Source organism: Ailuropoda melanoleuca, chromosome 2 (assembly GCF_002007445.2).
Source record: "Ailuropoda melanoleuca isolate Jingjing chromosome 2, ASM200744v2, whole genome shotgun sequence".
In the NCBI taxonomy this organism is placed as follows: domain Eukaryota; kingdom Metazoa; phylum Chordata; class Mammalia; order Carnivora; family Ursidae; genus Ailuropoda; species Ailuropoda melanoleuca.
Genome location: NC_048219.1, coordinates 56,589,822 through 56,608,248, shown reverse-complemented (window position 1 = coordinate 56,608,248; position 18,427 = coordinate 56,589,822). Strand labels below are relative to the sequence as shown.

At 35.9% G+C, this 18,427-nt stretch overlaps 1 protein-coding gene across 2 annotated transcripts in view; it reads left to right on the top strand.

The window, feature by feature from the left end:
- Nucleotides 1–18,427, top strand: part of COL24A1 (collagen type XXIV alpha 1 chain) — a 380,233-nt gene that overhangs the window by 292,666 nt on the left and 69,140 nt on the right. For both annotated transcript variants that reach the window (XM_034653815.1, XM_034653814.1), the window contains exons 45-47: nucleotides 7,632–7,685; nucleotides 14,132–14,185; nucleotides 14,296–14,349. In XM_034653815.1, coding sequence (XP_034509706.1) covers nucleotides 7,632–7,685; nucleotides 14,132–14,185; nucleotides 14,296–14,349 — 162 coding nt within the window. The remainder of the gene's footprint in view (nucleotides 1–7,631; nucleotides 7,686–14,131; nucleotides 14,186–14,295; nucleotides 14,350–18,427) is intronic.

Here is an 18,427-nt window from a genome sequence, read left to right as displayed (position 1 = left end):
CATTATGTCAAATACACTTATTCACATAGGAAAAATTTATCAATTAGTGGTCCATTATCAATTTTATGGTTTTGCCAAACATTTCAATTTGAGTTTCTTTTCAGACAGTAGGTCCTCATATGCAAAAATTGCTTTTTCAAATGTATTTTAGACTAATAATTTGAACAGTTTATCATATCAAAGATTTTATGTTAGGAATGTTTGGAAAAAGTTAAAAGTTTAAGTTTATTAGTTTAGCTACTACCTTAAGGATTAAAATAAATAAATATAATTTTTATTAGGTTAATTTGTATCTTAAAAATTAAAAAGTTCAGGGTTGCCTGGGTGGTCTGTTGGGTAAGTGTCTGACTCTTGATTTTGACTCAGGCCATGATCTCAGGGTCATGAAATCGAACCTCACATCAGGCTCCCCGCTCAGTGAGGAGTCTGCTTCTCTTCCTCTCCCTCTCCCTTTGCCCCTCCCCACCCACCTGCTCATGCATTCTCTCTCTCTGTCTAAAAATAAATAAATAAACCTTTTTAAAAAATTAAAAAGTTCACAGATTAAGGAATAAACAATAGAACTTCTGATGAAGAATGGTAAAGTAGGATTACCTATTAGATTTTTTCTGAAGATTTTATTTATTGAGAGAGAGCAGGGGGAGGGGCAGCAGGAGAGGGAGAGAGAATCTCAAGCAGTCTCTGTGCTGAGCGCACAGACACCCCACACGGGTCTCGATCTCACTACCCTGTGATCGTGACCTGAGCTGAAACCGAGTCAGACACTCAAGCAACTGAGCCACCTAGGTGCCCCAGTTATTAAATACTTTTAAAAAGATCATTAAACAGTACCTCCCAAAGCATCTCCCACCATGCCACACCCAGCAGGTATCCTTGGCCAGGAACTGTATTCTCCAAAGTAGCTTTTGTCCTAACACACCAAACAAGTGGCTTTAACCTGAACCAGCACCCTTCCAGAGTGGCTCCTACCAGGGACAGGGGCAAGGCCCACCCATCAGTATGCCTGTAACAGTTGTGGCCTGACCTCACAACCAGCCACACAAGGGGCTGCCCCACCCACCAGTGCACCCACAGCAATGTGGCCAGTCATTGCAGCCATCTGGGTCAGGGGTCAGCCCTCTTACCAGCATGCCAGAAAAAGTTGTGACCAAGCCACAACAGGGCACAGACAGCCTACACGGGGCACCCCTGAGTACCTGGTTCTGATAACCTGGGGGGGAATGTGCTTCTCAGGCCTAAGGGACATATTATACATGAGATCACTCCGTCAAGACCATGAGACATAGCTGATCTACCTAATACATAAAAACAAACACAGTAAGTCAAGCCTAACAAGGAGACAGAAAAGTATGTTCCAAACAAAATAACAAGACAAATTAGAAAAAGAACCAAATGAAACAGAGATAAGCAATCTGTCTGATAAAGAGTTCAACGTAGTGGTCATAAAGTTGCTTACCGAACTTGAGAGAATAGATGAACAGTGAGAACTTCAACAAAGACATTAGAAAAAATAAAAAAGAGCCAATCAGAACAGAACACAATAACTGAAATGAAAAAAAATACAGTAGATGGAACAATGGCAGATTAAAGGATACAGACAGATCAGCAATCTGGAAAACAAGGTAGTAGAAGTCATGCAAACTGAATAGCAAAAAGAAGAAAGGTTTAAAAAAAAAAGAGGTTAGTTTAAGGGACCTCTGGGAAAATAGCAAGCATACAATATCAACACAAGTCTTATAAAATAGACTTTAAAACAAAGAGTGTAACAAGACAAAAGGAAGAAATTATAGACGTAAACTTCCCTAAGCTGGGGAAAGAAACAAACATCCAGCTGCAGGATGCACAGAGAGTTCCAAAAAAGATGAACCCAAAGAGGTCCACACCAACAGAAAATAATTAAGATGTCAAAAATTAAACATAAAGAGAGAATCTTAAAACAGCAAGAGTGAAGCTAGTGATTGCATACATGGTAAACATAGGATCATCAGCTCATTTTTCAACAGAAACTTTGCAGGCCAGAAAGGAGTGGCCTGATATACTCAAAGCACTGTAAGAAAAAACCTATGGCCAAGAATACACTCCCTGGCAAGATTATCATTCAGAATTAAAGAGATAAGGAGTTTCCCAGACAAATGAAAGTTAAAGGAATGCATCACCACTAAACTGGACTTATGAGAAATGTTAAAGGGACTTCTTTAAGTGGAAAAGAAAACACCATAACTAGAGATTAAAAAGTTATCAAAGAAAAAGTCTCGCTAGTAAAAGCAAACATATAGTAAAGAGAGTGAATCAACCATTTCTAAAGCTGGTAGGAAGGTTAAAAGACAAAAGTAGTAAAAACAGGGCACCTAGGTGGCACAGTCAGTTAAGCGGCTGACTCTTGATTTCGGCTCAGGTCATGATCCGAGGGTTGTGAGATCAAGCCCTGTGTTGGGCTCCATGTTAGATGTGGAGCTTGCTTAAGAGTCTCTCTCCCCCCCATCTCCCTCTGCCCCTCCCCTAAAAAATATAGTAAAAACAACTATATCTACAATAATTAGCTAAGGGATACACAAAATAAAAATATGTAAATCATGACAACAAATACACAAAATGTGGGGAGAGGAGAATAAAATGTAGGACTTTGAATGTGCTTGAACTTAAGTGACTATCAACTTAAAATAGACTGCTATGTACATTGGGTGTTAAATATGAAACCCATGGAAACTGCAAAAAGAGAGGGAGAGAGAAAAGAATCCAAAGATACCACTAAAGAAAATCATCAAATCACAAGGGACGAGAGCAAGAGAACAGAAAAGAACTACAAATACAACCAGAAAACAATTAACAAAATGGCAATAATACATGCCTTTCAATGATTACTTTAAATGTAAGTGGACTAAATGCTTCAATCAAAAGACATAGGGTGACTGAGTGTATAAGAAAAGCAAGACCCGGGGCGCATGGGTGGCTCAGTCATTAAGTGTCTGCCTTCGGCTCAGGGCGTGATCCCAGGGTCATGGAATGGAACCCCGCATCAGGCTCCCAGCATAGCCTGGGAGCCTGCTTCTTCCTCTCCCACTCCCCCTGCTTGTGTTCCCTTTCTGGCTGGCTGTCTCTCTCTGTCAAATAAATAAATAAAATCTTAAAAAAAAAAAAGAAAAGAAAAGAAAAGAAATGCAAGAACTATCTATGTGCTGCCTACAAGAGACTCACTTCATACCTAAAGACACACATGGATTGAAAGTGAAAGGATGGAAAAGAAAATATTCCATTCAAGTGGAAATGATAAAAACCTGGGTAGCATACTCATATCAGATAAAATAGACTTTAAAACAAAGACTGTAACAAGACATAAGGAAGGGCATTACATAATGATAAAAAGATCAATTCAACTAGAGGATATAACAATTGTAAATATCTGTGCAACCAACTTAGGGGCATCTAAATTTATAAAGCAAATATTAACAGACATAAAGGGAGAAATCAACAGTAATACAATAATAGCAGGGCACTTTAACACTCCACTTACATCTATGGATGGATCATCCAGAAAGAAAATCAATAAGGAAACAGTAGCCTTAAACAACACATTAGACCAGAGGGACCTAATGGATATATACAGAATATTCCATTCAAAAAACAGCAGAATGCTCATTCTTCTTAAGTGCACATGGGACATTCCCTAGGTTAGATCACATGTTGGGCCACAAAGCAAGTCTTAATAAATTTAAGAAGGCAAAAATCCTATCAAGCATCTTTTCTGATTACAATGGTATAAAGCTAGAAATAAATACCAAGAAAAAAAAAAACTAGAAAAAAACAAGCACATGGAAGCTAAACAACATGGTACTAACCAAACAAGGGTCAATGAAGAAGTAAAGAGGAAATCAAAAAATACCCGAAGACAAATGAAAATAAAAACAGTATCCCCCAATCTACTACAAACAGTTATATGACAATAAATTGGACAACCTAGTAGAAATGGATAAATTCCTAAACAGGTATAATCTTCCAAGACTGAATCAGGAAGGAACAGAAATTTGAACAGGCTGATTACTGGTAATAAAAATCAATCAGTAATCAAAAAACTCCCAATAAACCAAAGTCTGGGACCAGATGGCTTCACAGGTGAATTCTACCAAACATTTAAAGAAACATTAATACCTATACTTCTCAAACTACCCCCCCAAAAAAAAAAAAATTAGAAGAAAGAATGCTTTCAAATTCATTCTATGAGGCTACCATTATCCTGATACCAAAACCAGATAAAGGCAGCACAAAAAATAAAAAAGAAAGAAAGAAAGAAAATTACAGGCCAATATCATAGATGAACATAGAACATAGATGCAAAAATCCTCAACAAAGTATTAACAAACAGAATTCAACAGTACATTAAAAGGATTATATACCATAGTCATGTAAGATTTATTCCAGGGATGCAAGGATGGTTCAGTATTTCAAATCAATCAACTTGATACACACATTAACAAAATGAAGGATAGGGTGCCTGGGTGGCTCAATCAGTTAAGCATCTGCCTTCAGCTCAGGTCATGATCCCAGAGTCCTAGGATCAAACCTGACAATGGGTTCCCTGCTCCTCCCTCTCCCTCTGCTTCTCCCGCTCCTTGGGCCCTCTCTCAATCTCTGTCAAGTAAATAAATAAAATCTTTAAAAAGAAAAAAACAAAAAAAAAATGAAGGATAAAAATCATATGATGCTCTCAATAGATGCAGAAAAAGCATTTGACAAAATTCAACATACACTTATGATGAAAACTCTCAATAAATACCTCAATGTAAGAAAGCCCATATATGACAAACCCACAACTAACATATGCTCAGTGGCGAAAGCTGAAAGCTTTTCCTCTAAGATCAGGAACAATAGAAAGATGCCTACTCTCACCACTTTTATTCAACATAGTACTAGAAATCCTAGCCATAGCAATCAGAAGAGACAAAGAAAGAAAAGGCATCCAATTGGTAAGACAGAAGTAAAACTGTCAAAATTTGCAGATGAAATTATACTATAAATGAAAAATAAAGATTTTGCCAAAAAGCTATTACAACTACAAAATTAACTGAGTAAAGTTTCAGGATACAAAATTAATATGCAGAAATCTGTTGCATTTCTATACAATAATAACAAGCTATCAGAAAGAGAAATTAAGAAAATAATCCCATTTACAATTGAATGAAAATAAGAAAATCTCTAGAAATAGGTTTAACCAAGAAGGTGAAAGACCAATATTCTGAAAACTGTAAGACATTGATGAAAGAACTGAAGATGACAAAAATAAATGGAAAGACGTACCATGTTTGTTGGTTGGAAGAATTAGTATTGTTAAGATGTTCATACTATCCAAAGAGGCTTATAGATTCAACACAATTCCTAGCAAAATTCCAATAGGGTTTTTCACAGAACTAGAACAAAGATCCTAAAACTTTTATGGAATGACAAGACCCTAAATAGCCAAAACAGTCTTAAGAAAGAACAAAGCTTCAGGTATCATGCTGCCTGATTCAAACTATACTACAAAGCTATGGTTATCAAAACAGTATGGTACTGGCACAAAAATAGATACATAGATTAATGGAACAGAATAGAGAGCCCAGAAATAAATACACAATTCTATGACAAAAGAGGCAAGAATATGCAATGGGGAAAGGATAGTCTTTTCAATAAATAACGTTGGGGAAACTGGACAGCTACATGCAAAAGAATGAAACTGGAACACTTTTTTCCACTACATGCAAAAATAAACTCAAAATGAATTAAAGGCCTAAATGTAAGACCAGAAATCATAAAACTTCCAAAAGAAAACAGGTGTAAACACTTGCACATCAGTCTTAGCAATATTTTTTTTGGATCTGTCTCCTCAGTCAAAGACAACAAAAGCAAAAATAAGCAATTGGGATTACATCAAACTAAAACGCTTTTTCACAGTAAAGGAAACCATCAAAAAAAAAAAAAACAAAAAGGCAACCTTCTAAATGGGAGAAGATATTTGCAAATGACATATCCAATAAGGGATTAATATCCAAAATATATAAAGAACTCATACAACTCAACACAAACAAAACAATCTGATTTTTAAAAAATGGGTAGAGGACCTGAATAGGTATTCTTCCAAAGAAGACTTATAGAAGGCAAATTGACACATGAAAAGATGCTCAACAACACTAATCAGGGAAATACAAATCAAAATCACAATGAGATTTCATCTCACAGCTGTCAGAAGGGCTAGTAACAACAACAACAAAAACAAAAACAAGAAATAACAAACATTGCCAAGGATGTGGGAAAAAAGTGTTGGTGGGAATGTAAATTGGTGTAGCCACTATTTAAAACAGTATGGAGATTCCTCAAAAAATTAAAAATAGAAATACTGTATGACCCAGCTATTCAATGTATGGGTATTTATCTGAAGAAAATGAAAAACTTAATTTGAAAAGTTACATGTACCTATATGTTCATTGCAGCATTGCTTACAATAGCCAGGATATGGAAACAACCTAAGTGTTCACTGATAGATGAACGGATAAAAAAGATGTAGGGTGTGTATACTACACACACACACATACACACAATGTGATATTACTCAGCCATAAAAATGAGTGAAATCTTGCCATTTGTGACAACATAGGTGCACCTAGAGGACATTATGCTAAGTGAAATAAGTTAGAGAAAGAAAATACTGTATGATTTTACTTATATGTGGAGTCTAAGAAACAAAACAAACAAAACAGAAACAGACTCATAGGGGCGTCTGGGTGGCACAGTCGTGAAGCGTCTGCCTTCAGCTCGGGGCATGATCCCAGAGTTCTGGGATCGGGCCCCACATCGGGCTCCTCTGCTGGAAGCCTGCTTCTTCTTCTCCCACTCCCCCTGCTTGTGTTCCCTCTCTCGCAGGCTATCTCTCTCTCTGTCAAATAAGTAAATAAAATCTTTAAAAAAAAAAAAAAAAGAAACAGACTCATAAATCACAGAACAAACTGTCCAGAGAGGACAGTGTAGGGAGCTGGATAAAAAAGGTGAAGCAGATTAAGAGTTACAAATTTCCAGTTATAAAATAAATAAATCATGGGGATGTAAAGTATGGCATAGTGAGTACAGTCAACAATATTATAATAACTACATATGGTGACAGATGGTAACCAGACTTATTCTGGTGATCATTTCATAATGTGTATAAATGTCAAATCACTGTGTCGTATGCCTGAAACTAATATAATATTGTATGTCAACTGTACTTCAAAAAATAGATTATTAAATATAATCTTCTAATTAATGAATGATTCAGATTAAATCTTTTTCTATCATTTTAACATTAAGTAAAAAGCAAGTTATTTTGCCAACATGCCTAACATACTTTATCCAACTGAAAATTCATATTGTTTAAGCGGACTTCATTTCTTCAATATTTTTCCTTGCAGAATCATTATGAGATTCTCTTTAAATAATTCCATGCTTATGATGTTCTTGGTATTATTGAAATTCAATCTTTTGAAATTATTTAGTGGAAACAAGCAAATTATTATACATTTGGTTTCATATTTTTGGAAAAAATATTCCATGGTAACTGTATTATCTACATTCACAAATACTTAGGTACAGCTGTGAAATTGATTCTTTGTACATGGTCTCTGTAGGGTCCTATCGGGGAACAAGGAGAGAGAGGAGAGCCTGGAGCAGAGGGCTATAAGGTAAATACAGCAAATTTCACACCTTGCTTCTACATTGAATTAGTGTTCTCTGTGATTTTTCTCAGTTTCAAATGAAAATAAGCATCACTGCGTTATTAGTAATATCTTATGGTTTTGATCCTAGAACAAGCCTAGCTCTTTATATTTTCTGTTCCTTCTTTCTAGAATCATCTTCGTCTTCTCCCATTGCTGCTTTTTTCTCATCATTCAGATCTCAGCTGAAATATTGCTTCCTGAAAGACCTTTTCTAACTGCCCTTTCTATCCGTCACTTTATATCATATTTCATGCTATCTGTATTATCTCTTTTTTTATACATTTGTGGGTATTGTTTATTGTCTATTTTTCCCTACCAAAAAGTAAGATCCATGAAAATAAGTCTCTTGTTTGGCTTCTTCATCATTATATCCCCAACTTCTAGAACATAGTGTTTCTGGTGTATAGTAGGAATTCAATAGAGAGCTGTCAATTCGGTGGATGAATGTCATATTCTCAAGCCTTCTGTCAATTCTTGTTGTTGTCCATTCTTAGAAGGATTTTATGAGACCAACTTCATCAGCCAAAATTATATTAGACTAAGTGTAGAATTTGTTGTGTCATTTTTTATTAGCACATTTGTGTTTAGGATGTTCTGTATTCTTGCCTCATCTCTCTTCTCTTCCTTTTTACAGCATCAGTAACTAAACAAAATGGACATCTGCTAATTCTCTTCCTGTAGTTTCTATGTCATTCCTTTGCTCACAACATTCTGTGCCTACTCACAGTATTATCTTTATTTACATCTATCCTTTATAATCTAGTTCAAACTCCTTTTTTCCCAACTCACCCTAACAGGAATCTTTTCCTATTCTGTAGTCCTATAATATTTATCATTTACAGAAATCATTCAACGGAAATATTTAACCATCTTCTGTTGCTGATATTTTTGCTAATTATTTTTAAAGTGCAGATATCTTACCTCTCCAATTTGAATATGACTTATCTCTTTCTTCTAAAATGTTTTGTTCTGAGCTTTGTACGTAATAGTATATAATATGTATATAAACATAATTCATTGTTAATAATAAATTGATGGGTTATTTGATCCCATATGCCCCTCTCATATAAAATTTCAGTAACCATATCTGAAATGATGATTTAAATAGCCAGATTGAATGAACAAGCTGGCAGGTAGATAATTATCATTAGTAAATTGATTTTCTCAAGCCTGGAATCTGAAAAATCAACTTTCAGTTCCTAAAATTCTCTTTGAAGCAAATGTTGAAGGTAGTTCTAAATGCTTGTGAAATTGTTGTGGTGGCCATAATACATTTCTTCTATTTTTAGAGAAACATTTTTAGAACATCATATATATATATTCTGTTTCAAATTTATGTAACATTTGTATCTATAAGTGTTTCTTAATCCAAGGAATCCAGTGTATTTACTTGAAAATAGATTTTCGTTGAGTTGAGAAGCCAACCCACTGCTTTCAGAATAATTTGAGAAGCAACTTAAACTTCCTTAGTTTTTGCTGTGCATAACTTCACACGTTCTCAGGAAAATCAGGTTCTTGCAATATCTTCTTTTGGCCTCTACTAACTACAAAACATTTGGTAGCTAAACCAGCAAATGTACTGCCAAACAAACAGGTAATTATTCTTTTGGAAGAAGAAAAGAATCTCTTCCCCTGGCTCGCAGAAGAAAAACCCTGCTTGCCTTATTCTGGATAGTCATGCCTTACTCAGAAATCCTTCATCAGAGAACTTCTTCCTAGGCCCACTGTGAAATCTGTTTCTCCTTCCTCATTCCACAAATACTCCTGGTGAAGTTTTTAGTTGTGGCTATTTCATGAATTACTTTGATCTACATCTTCCTTTCTGTCTTATTCTATCCTATGTCCTTAGGTTTTAGAGGTTACATTTTATCATTTGTTGCTGGTTTTATTCTAAACAAGCCATCTCGAGCCAGACAGCCACAATAATTGTGTTGCTTAGACATCTGAAAGCCATGAAATATCCGCACTTGTCCCCTACCAGGTTTTCCCAAGCACAAGTTTCATTCATGCAGGGGAACCATGCTTTATTTAGAGTTAGATTATTCTGTTGTAGTCTCGGGTGAAGTTTTTAAATGTTTGCTTTTCTATAATTTAAAATGTATATACTATCCTTTCACTCTAGTAAAATGATGGCTAGCATTATCACCAAGCCTTCCTTTTTATTGTGCTAAAATACACATAATATAAAATTTACTATTTTAACCATTTTATTTTATTTTTTTAAAGATTTTATTTATTTGAGAGAGAGAGCTCACGAGCAGGGGAGAGGGGCAGTGGGAGAGGGAGAAGCAGACTCCCTGCTGAACATGGAGCCCACCGGCAATGTGGAGCTCGATCCCAGGACCCTGAGATCATGACCTGAGCTGAAGGCAGATGCTTAACCAACTGAGCCACCCAGACAGCCCCATTTTAACCATTTTAAAGTGTACAATTCAGAGATTTTAATATATTCTCAATATTGTACAACCATCACACACTATGTAGTTTTAGAACATTTTCATCACCCCAAAGAGGAGGCACCATACTGATTAAGCAGTCACTCTGTATTTCTCCCAGCCTTTGGCAACCATTACTCTATTTTATGTCTCTATTGATTTCTGGATATTTCATATAAATGGAATCATACAGCTTTTTGTGTCTGGCTTCATTTCATTTAACATAATGTTTTCAAAATTCGTCAGTGTTGTAGAATGTATTATTACTTCATTCCTTTTTATGGCTGAATAATCACCAACCTTTTTAAAAACATTGTTATATTCACAAATATTCTTACAATTGTGGTGAACTCATGATTATCCTATTGGATAAAAAAAATGGAATGAGGGTGCCTGGATAGCTCAGTCAGGTAAGTGTGCCAATCCTGGTTTCACCTCAGGTCATGATCTCAGGGTCCTGAGATCGAGCCCCACATTGGGCTCTGCACACAGCAGCGAGTCTGCTTGAAGATTCTCTTCCTTTGCCCCTCTCCCCACTCGTGTGCAGATGTACCCTCTCTCTTTCCCTCTCTCTCTCTGAAATAAATAAATATTTTTAAAAATGAAATGGATAATGCAGATTTTGTTTCCATTTGGATATGAACAATTAGAAATTTTAAAAAATCTTTTTCACCATCCTTTGTTCTTTTTTCCTTTTGAAGAAACTGAGAATTATAAAAGTCATGTGTTTTGCTCATTGTCATCAATAAATACTCATTAGGCATCATTATACATGACAGATCTTACGTGTCATACACAATAAAATCTCTGGTCACTCATTGTATATTTGAATGTCTGCCATGGGCCAGGAGCAGAACTAGGTGCCATGAATTTAATACTGAGTACCCAGGCACAGTCCCTACCTCTGAGGACATCACATGTAGAAGACATACAGAAAGAACATTTAATCAGTATAAAAACAGATATAGTAAATTATAGCTGTCATCCAGAAAGCTATGCATTCCATAGGTCAAGATAAATTCATTTGAGGCTTGAGAAAGCCAGAGTACTTAGTGGGAATAAGTGGGAATAAGCATATTATACTTTCAACATCTGCTTTTTAAAGCTACATACCCAAGATTGAGTCAGACTAAATTTGTGTGAGATGAAGTCCTAGAAATACATTGAATAAATTATGTTCTAGCTCAAACTCCATTTCACTTTGGTTTGGCAAAGTCCATAGCATCTTTGCACATAATAAAATAACCATATTTAAATCCTCAGTTGGCCATTACTCCTTAGCATCAGACATGCATATCCAGATTGCTACTGCATATCATCACAGGCACCTCTGCCTCAGTATGTCCTATACAACAGTTTCATCATCCTCCCCAAATTCGATACTCTTCTTTCTATGTCCCCAATTCAATGAATGCTGCCATCAGACATTAAGATGTTCAAGCCAATAAATAAATCATCCCTCTCTCTCTCTTTCTCTTTCTGTCTCGGTCTGTGCCTCTGTCTATTGCTGTCTCTGTGTGTCTCTTTCTCTCTGTGTGGGTCTATTGCTCTCTCTGTGTTTCTTTCTGTCTCTTTGCCTCTCTCATCCTTTCCCTCCTCTCACTCCTTTCTCTCTCCTCTCATCTCTCATATTCACTTGGCCACTTCTTTTGACCTCAGGTAGCTCTGGAATCTAGCCACTTTGCCCTACTTTAGTTTAGGTTTCATCATTTTCGTCTGAATTACTTTAATAACTTCCTAACTAGACTCCCTATCCCCAAGCATAGCCCTCTCAAATCCACTTTCCTCTTAACATTTTCTGTCAGATGAATCTCCATTAATTCCCCCATGCTATCTCCTCTGCCAGAATGCCTTCGTTTTACTTCACTGCCTGGAACACTCATCCTTCAAGATTCAGCATGGGGCGCCTGGGTGGCACAGCGGTTAAGCATCTGCCTTCGGCTCAGGGCGTGATCCCGGCGTTATGGGATCGAGCCCCACATCAGGCTCCTCTGCTGGGAGCCTGCTTCTTCCTCTCCCACTCCCCCTGCTTGTGTTCCCTCTCTCGCTGGCTGGCTGTCTCTGTCTCGGTCAAATAAATAAATAAAATCTTTAAAAAAAAAAAAAAAGATTCAGCTTATCATCACTTCCCTTATAAAATCCTTGACCATCTAGCTCCCCTTGGCCAGTTAGCTCATCCCACCACTAATATCATTAGGCAAAGTCGGTCATTTCCCATAACCTTGCCTACATGACTGATAATAATATTTACTATAGCATATTTATTTTTGACACTGCAGAAAGATGGCCTTTGTCAATTTTTATTGTAATAGAAAGAACCAGAGGAATTATAGTGAAACTCCTAGAAAACATGTTTGTTTTTAGTGAGATTTATATCCAGACTCCACAAAAGCAAGAGAAGCAATCAGCTATTCTGTGATCATTCTAAAACGGTCCCTGTAACTTACAGACAAAAACAGTAGCAAAATCACAGTTGGCCATTCATGGTTTTGAGTATTATAGTTTGCTCATATTCTCGGTCTCACTGCACTCTGTAACTCCAGCTTTTCACAATCACTTCTCTCCTGAGTTCTGCTTAATAAATGACCTATAATCATCATATTTACTTGTACCAAACTTCCTCTTGACTGACCTGATTCTGTTATTGCTGACTCTGTTCATGTTTTGCTGGAAGGGCCATGTGTGGTAAATTTATTTTCTTTAGTTAAGGCCATGTTCTATAGAAAGCTTTCAACTATCCTTTCTCTCTTGCCACTGTTCATTCCCTTAAACAGGATTCCTTTTTTTTTTTTTTTCAAATCAGGAAGTTGGATCTTAAAACCATAAACATTTACCTCAAAGAATACAAACAAAGAAGGCTTCAACTGATCTTTCTGTGAGATAAATATGGTTAGCCTATGTAGGCAATCCTTACTTCTCCTAGTCCAGAAAAAGGAGATGAGCCTATGGCATTCTTTCTGTAATACACAGAGGGTAGGAAGAAAGAAATCTGAAGCAAAGAGGACAGTAGGGAAGGTGATAAAAGAGATTACATGCAAAATTCTTCATGCATACTCTGACATGCCCTTGGGTCATTGCTAGTTTCTGTTTACACACTTGAAAAGGGAAATGTGGTAGGTCAGCATTCCTTCTTAGAAAGACTAGGGTAATGACAGATTGCTGAATATCAAAGTCACTTGATGTGCCTTGGCAGTATATACAGTAACAACTCCCAGTTTTCAACTCCATAAATCTATCCAAATGGTATGAACTTAGTTTGTAAAAATGGAGACCATAATTCACTTCCATGGTGGGAATAGGTCGAAGAAAGAAATTTGTTCTCAAACTCTCTATTCCTATGGTTATTTAATGTACTAGTTTCCTGACCAAAATTACTATAAACTGGGTGGTTTAAAACAATAGAAATTTATTCTTTCACAGTTCCAGATACAAGGAATCTGAAATTGAGGTGTTGGCAGACTTACTCCCTCCCACGGGCTCTAGAGGAAAATCCTTCCTTTCCTCTTCTGGCTTCTGGTGGCTGCCAGTGCTCCTTGTAGCTACATCACTCCAGTGTCTGCCTCTGTCTTCACATGGCCCTCTCCTTTGCTGTTTGTGTCTCTCTCTCTCATAAGGGTACTTGTCATAAACAATTCAGGATAATATCTTTTTAAATTAATGACATCTGCAAAGACCCTTTTTCCAAACAAGATCATATTCCCAGGTTCTGGGGATTAAGACATAGACATCTTTTGGTGGGCCACCATTCACCCCACTACCTTAACCTATGTGCGAAACAAAACAAAACTTTACACTCTTTCTCAGTTATCATAATACAGTGGACATTATGTTCTACAACATTTCTGAGAGAGAATCATAATTTCTGATATTTAAATTGCATTTTTAACATTTTACTACCATTTTAACTGATACTACCCTATTCTCTAAGTTACATGTCTCTATTTACTCTAATAATATAATTTTTTCTATTCCTAGGGTCATGTGGGTTTACCAGGACCAAGAGGTGCTACTGGACAACAAGGTCCCCCAGTATGTTTTGAAAACACTCTTTGTAACTCTGGCCTTGAAAAAAATTAATGTTTATATATCTTATTTGGTCTCTGCTTCATACGTGATTTCATTTTGGTTTCCTATTAAAGGGTGAGCCAGGTGACCAGGGTGAACGAGGACTAAAAGGAGAGAGAGGATCTGAAGTAAGTTGAAATCATTTAAGACAATTTGAAACTTATCATTGGTTTGAAAAGGCAGGTTCATAGGAACTACTGTTCATTGTAATTTAAATGATCATTCACCCTTCCAGAGCAAGGATCACTGTAGGCCTATAATCAGAGTGTTTGTCAGTAATTGTGCTAAAACATGATTACTGATTATTTCATGTGCTTTGACTGCCATCCCACTTTCCCTTTACCAGCACTCTTCTCTGGCTTTGTGAAAATTGCCTAAAAAATTGTCCAAAATGAATGGTCTCTCCTTGGGATTTAAAGCAAAAATATCAATAAGCCTTAAAACCAGCATTGAAAAAGTGAAAATCTGTCAGTCAAACCCATTTAGTTGTAGTAAGGATAAGGGTCGAAATAGTTTGACTATGTGACACAGACTCACAATTGGTTTAAAATATTTTTTTCCATAAGTCAAGCCAATTATTTGTTATCAAATAAACTACAAATGTATTAGCGATTGAATTCAGACATCTCTTTCCCTGTGCACTGATGGATGCTGCCTCAACCTTATGGAAGGTTGTTGCCTTATAACTTGCGTTGTCATTTGTGCCATCAGTTCATTGCTACCTTGCTTTTCATAGCATTCTGATTTCATATGCTATTGATTTTGAATGAAATCCTTAAGAAAATGTACTATATTTTAATAATAAATGAGGTGAAAATGAATAAAAAGTAATCAATTTGAGACCACATTTCTCCTAATTTGTTAAGTCTTCATCCATATTTTGTCTTTCCTACTTACGGGAATAAGTAGCAAAATTGGGTTGAATCTGATATTACATAGGCTCACTCCCTAAAGCCATTTTGAATAGTCTTGATATCTACCTACCTACCCAGTCAGGCTCCTTAATAAATAAGAACTAATAAATAAAAAATAAAAATATCCCATTGAAGGCAAACCTCAGCAAGAAAAAATGCAGAGAGAGAAGATAATCGTCCCATTTACTTACAATTTTTAATACCCAAAATAGAAAAAATAGTGGGAAAATCTATGAACCTAGAACACTACTACTGCTTTCATTTGACTTCCTTATATTTGTGTTAAGTGCCTAAGGATGCAAAAGCTCTCCCAAGGTTTGATCCTAAAATTTCTAGTCTCTTGCAATTAGTACTCTCATATTCTCAGTATTTTCTTTTTTGACATATGTCAGGAAGAAGAAATTTTTAAAGTATTTATTAGTATCTATTAAAATTATGCCAATGAAATTCAAATATTCTTACTAGGCAACTTCATTTCCAGCTGGCATGGTCAAATCTTCCTGGGTGTTAGAGCAGAAAGATGCTGAGAAGCCATTATTTAAATCTGTATTACCCAAGGGAATTAGTTCTATCCTGCTTTAGGCAATGCTGGCATACAGTTCAAGGTTACATTAAAAACTCTTAGAATTTAAAATAGTCATAATTGCTACAAGAATAATCATTGACCATGTATTATTCACTAGGGACACCTTCCATGGCCAGGTGGATCTTGTCCAATTGTTGTCATCTTGTTTTTGCAAAGCTTCAGATTTATTTTTTAGATTTGCAAATGGCCCTTTAAAATCATCTGGAATCCTCTCATTTTTCAGATGCAGAAATTTAAGTCTCAGAGAGATTGAGTTACCTACAATCACAGAATTAGTTAACAATAGAACCAACACTAGAAATTTCCTGACTCCCAATGTTATACAAAAGCCTTCTATTACTTTGAAATCTTTTATAAATTAAGTAAAATGTGATTAATCTTACTTAACCAACTAACTCATTCATTGGGCTCTCATACATGAGACAGTGGGCAACTGTAGAGAAAAAGAGCAAGTCGAAGCCAATTATACAACCACTACATTTTCAAAGACTTTTTTAATTCAAATGTAGTGAACTATCCTCTAATGGCTTTCAAAGACTAAGACTCAAGCCAAAATCGTATTTGCCTTCCAAAACAAAATTCCAAATTTTAGTGAATTGAAATTTCTTGGTTTAAAAAAAAGAGAGAGGAAGAGTAATTATTGCCTAACTCTAAATCTAAGTTTGTATTGTAAAGCTATCCTCCCTAACAAAGTTAGAACTAGCAAAGTACTAAAGACAATTTTATGCTCACTCTAAAGACTACATGTAAAATTCATTTGTCTTTCCTACTAAGAGACCAGAAAAGTCTGTTTGTTGATTTATGAGGTACTTAATATTTAAATAAAATTATATGAATAAGTTAACTTTAAAAGTATCATTTGAATGCTATATTTGAATTCTGGGTATTGGTTAAAGAGTGACTTTTTTTCCTTCTTATGATAGCAACTCAATCATGTACCAACACCTTATATGACAAAATATTTCGTCTTTGGCCAAATCTGTAATTTCCTATTGAAACAGACCACCTCTGCACAGGATTAATGTTTAGTAATATTTGGCTCTTAATTTTGCTATAAGCCAACAATTCCACTTTGAGATTTTTTTAATGTACAATTTTTTTAAAGTATCAATTGCTCTACACTTTGTTGATTTTTATACATTTAAAATCTCAATTGTAAGACTATGTTTTTTTCTAGCTGGCCTACTTCCTTTTAGTATGATGATACTAATTATAATAAAGAAATCTTTCCCAAATTGAACATCTCAAAACAGCAGAGACCATAGTTTTGTTATTTGCTAAATACTTTTTGTCTTCAGTAGACAGATTTTTGCCACAGCTGTCTTATTACAAGTAGCAAAACATTAAAAATAATTTTTATAGTCCTGCTTTCCCTTTCATGTTATTCTATTGGGAGCTGCTTCCTGATGCCCATCCAAGTCTGAGTGACATTCCAATTTTCATAATAGACCCATACATGTAGATTTCAGTACACAACATTTAACTTTTCTGAAATAATCTCCAACATAATGGTTATCCCAAAATGTCACCAATCTGTGATGATATGTGAATCTCTTTGTTTTTATTTTGTTATATGAATATTTAGAGTAAAACCCTTACTGACATGTGTAGTGTGTCTGAAGCATAAGACACAAACTCAGGTATACTAAAAATGTAACTTTGTTTTTTGTGTTTTTTATAATGGAACTTAACATCTGTCCTGAGTGTCCTTCCTGCATGGTGGTAGAAACCTAATTGGTGGAAATCTAATCCATTGAGTGTCTTTAACTCCATCCGCACAAATATCCTACGTTTGATTTAGAGTTTTCCCTATTCATTCTCTTGACAAGTTTGCAGTTACATTCTAGGTAGCAGTGGTGAGGAAGAGGAATGGAAGGTGAGTTTGGTCTTTAGTCATCTATTTACACTAGTATACACTGAAATGCATATCATCCATGCAGGTCCCCCATTGCCGTCATCCCACCACGTTGACATCTACCTTGGCCCTCCTTGCAGAAGCTCTTCAATCCATGCTGACATATACAGATATTTTCTGAGTATAGAAAAGCTACAAAGTCTCCTTATTTAGGACCTTAAGGACTATGCGCTTCTCTTCTTGGCCCTTGGAAATAAATTTTGCTAATTCCTATACCGTGCTGGGTGCCTGCGGGACCAGACTTTCTCGAGCCCAGCAGCCTAGACATCTCATGCAGAAATGTCTACTCTATTGCTGACGCTCAGTGCCGTTTATGTGGGCTTCTAAATGAGGACTTTAGTCTCCCTAGCCGTTGTCTCTGTGCCCAAATCCCCCACTTATCTGAGGGTATTATTGCTTCTACCTACCCCAGGATTTGAGGGCAGAGTGAGGTGTAAAGGGCCCTTCTCAGAGATTTCTGTAAGGCTGGAACAGTCTTGCTTCTCTTCTACTTCTCTTCTTACATTTCTCCAACTTGAAGATCTTTATATCCCCTTCAATAGGAGAAGCTCTCCTTCTACTATTATAATTCTAAATCTGCTCTTATGGCAAAAGTGTATGATTTGAATTCTTTGTCACCTTGGTTTTTGATACTCAAATATCAACTTTAAATATTTAAAAATCAGGCTTTTGCATTTAAAAAATATATTCTTCCCAAAATATTGTATCATTCTCAAATTATTATTCCACCATGAGTTTCAGAGGGCTATTTGAAATTCATAAGCTAAGGGAAAGTCTATTTGGAAATCTAA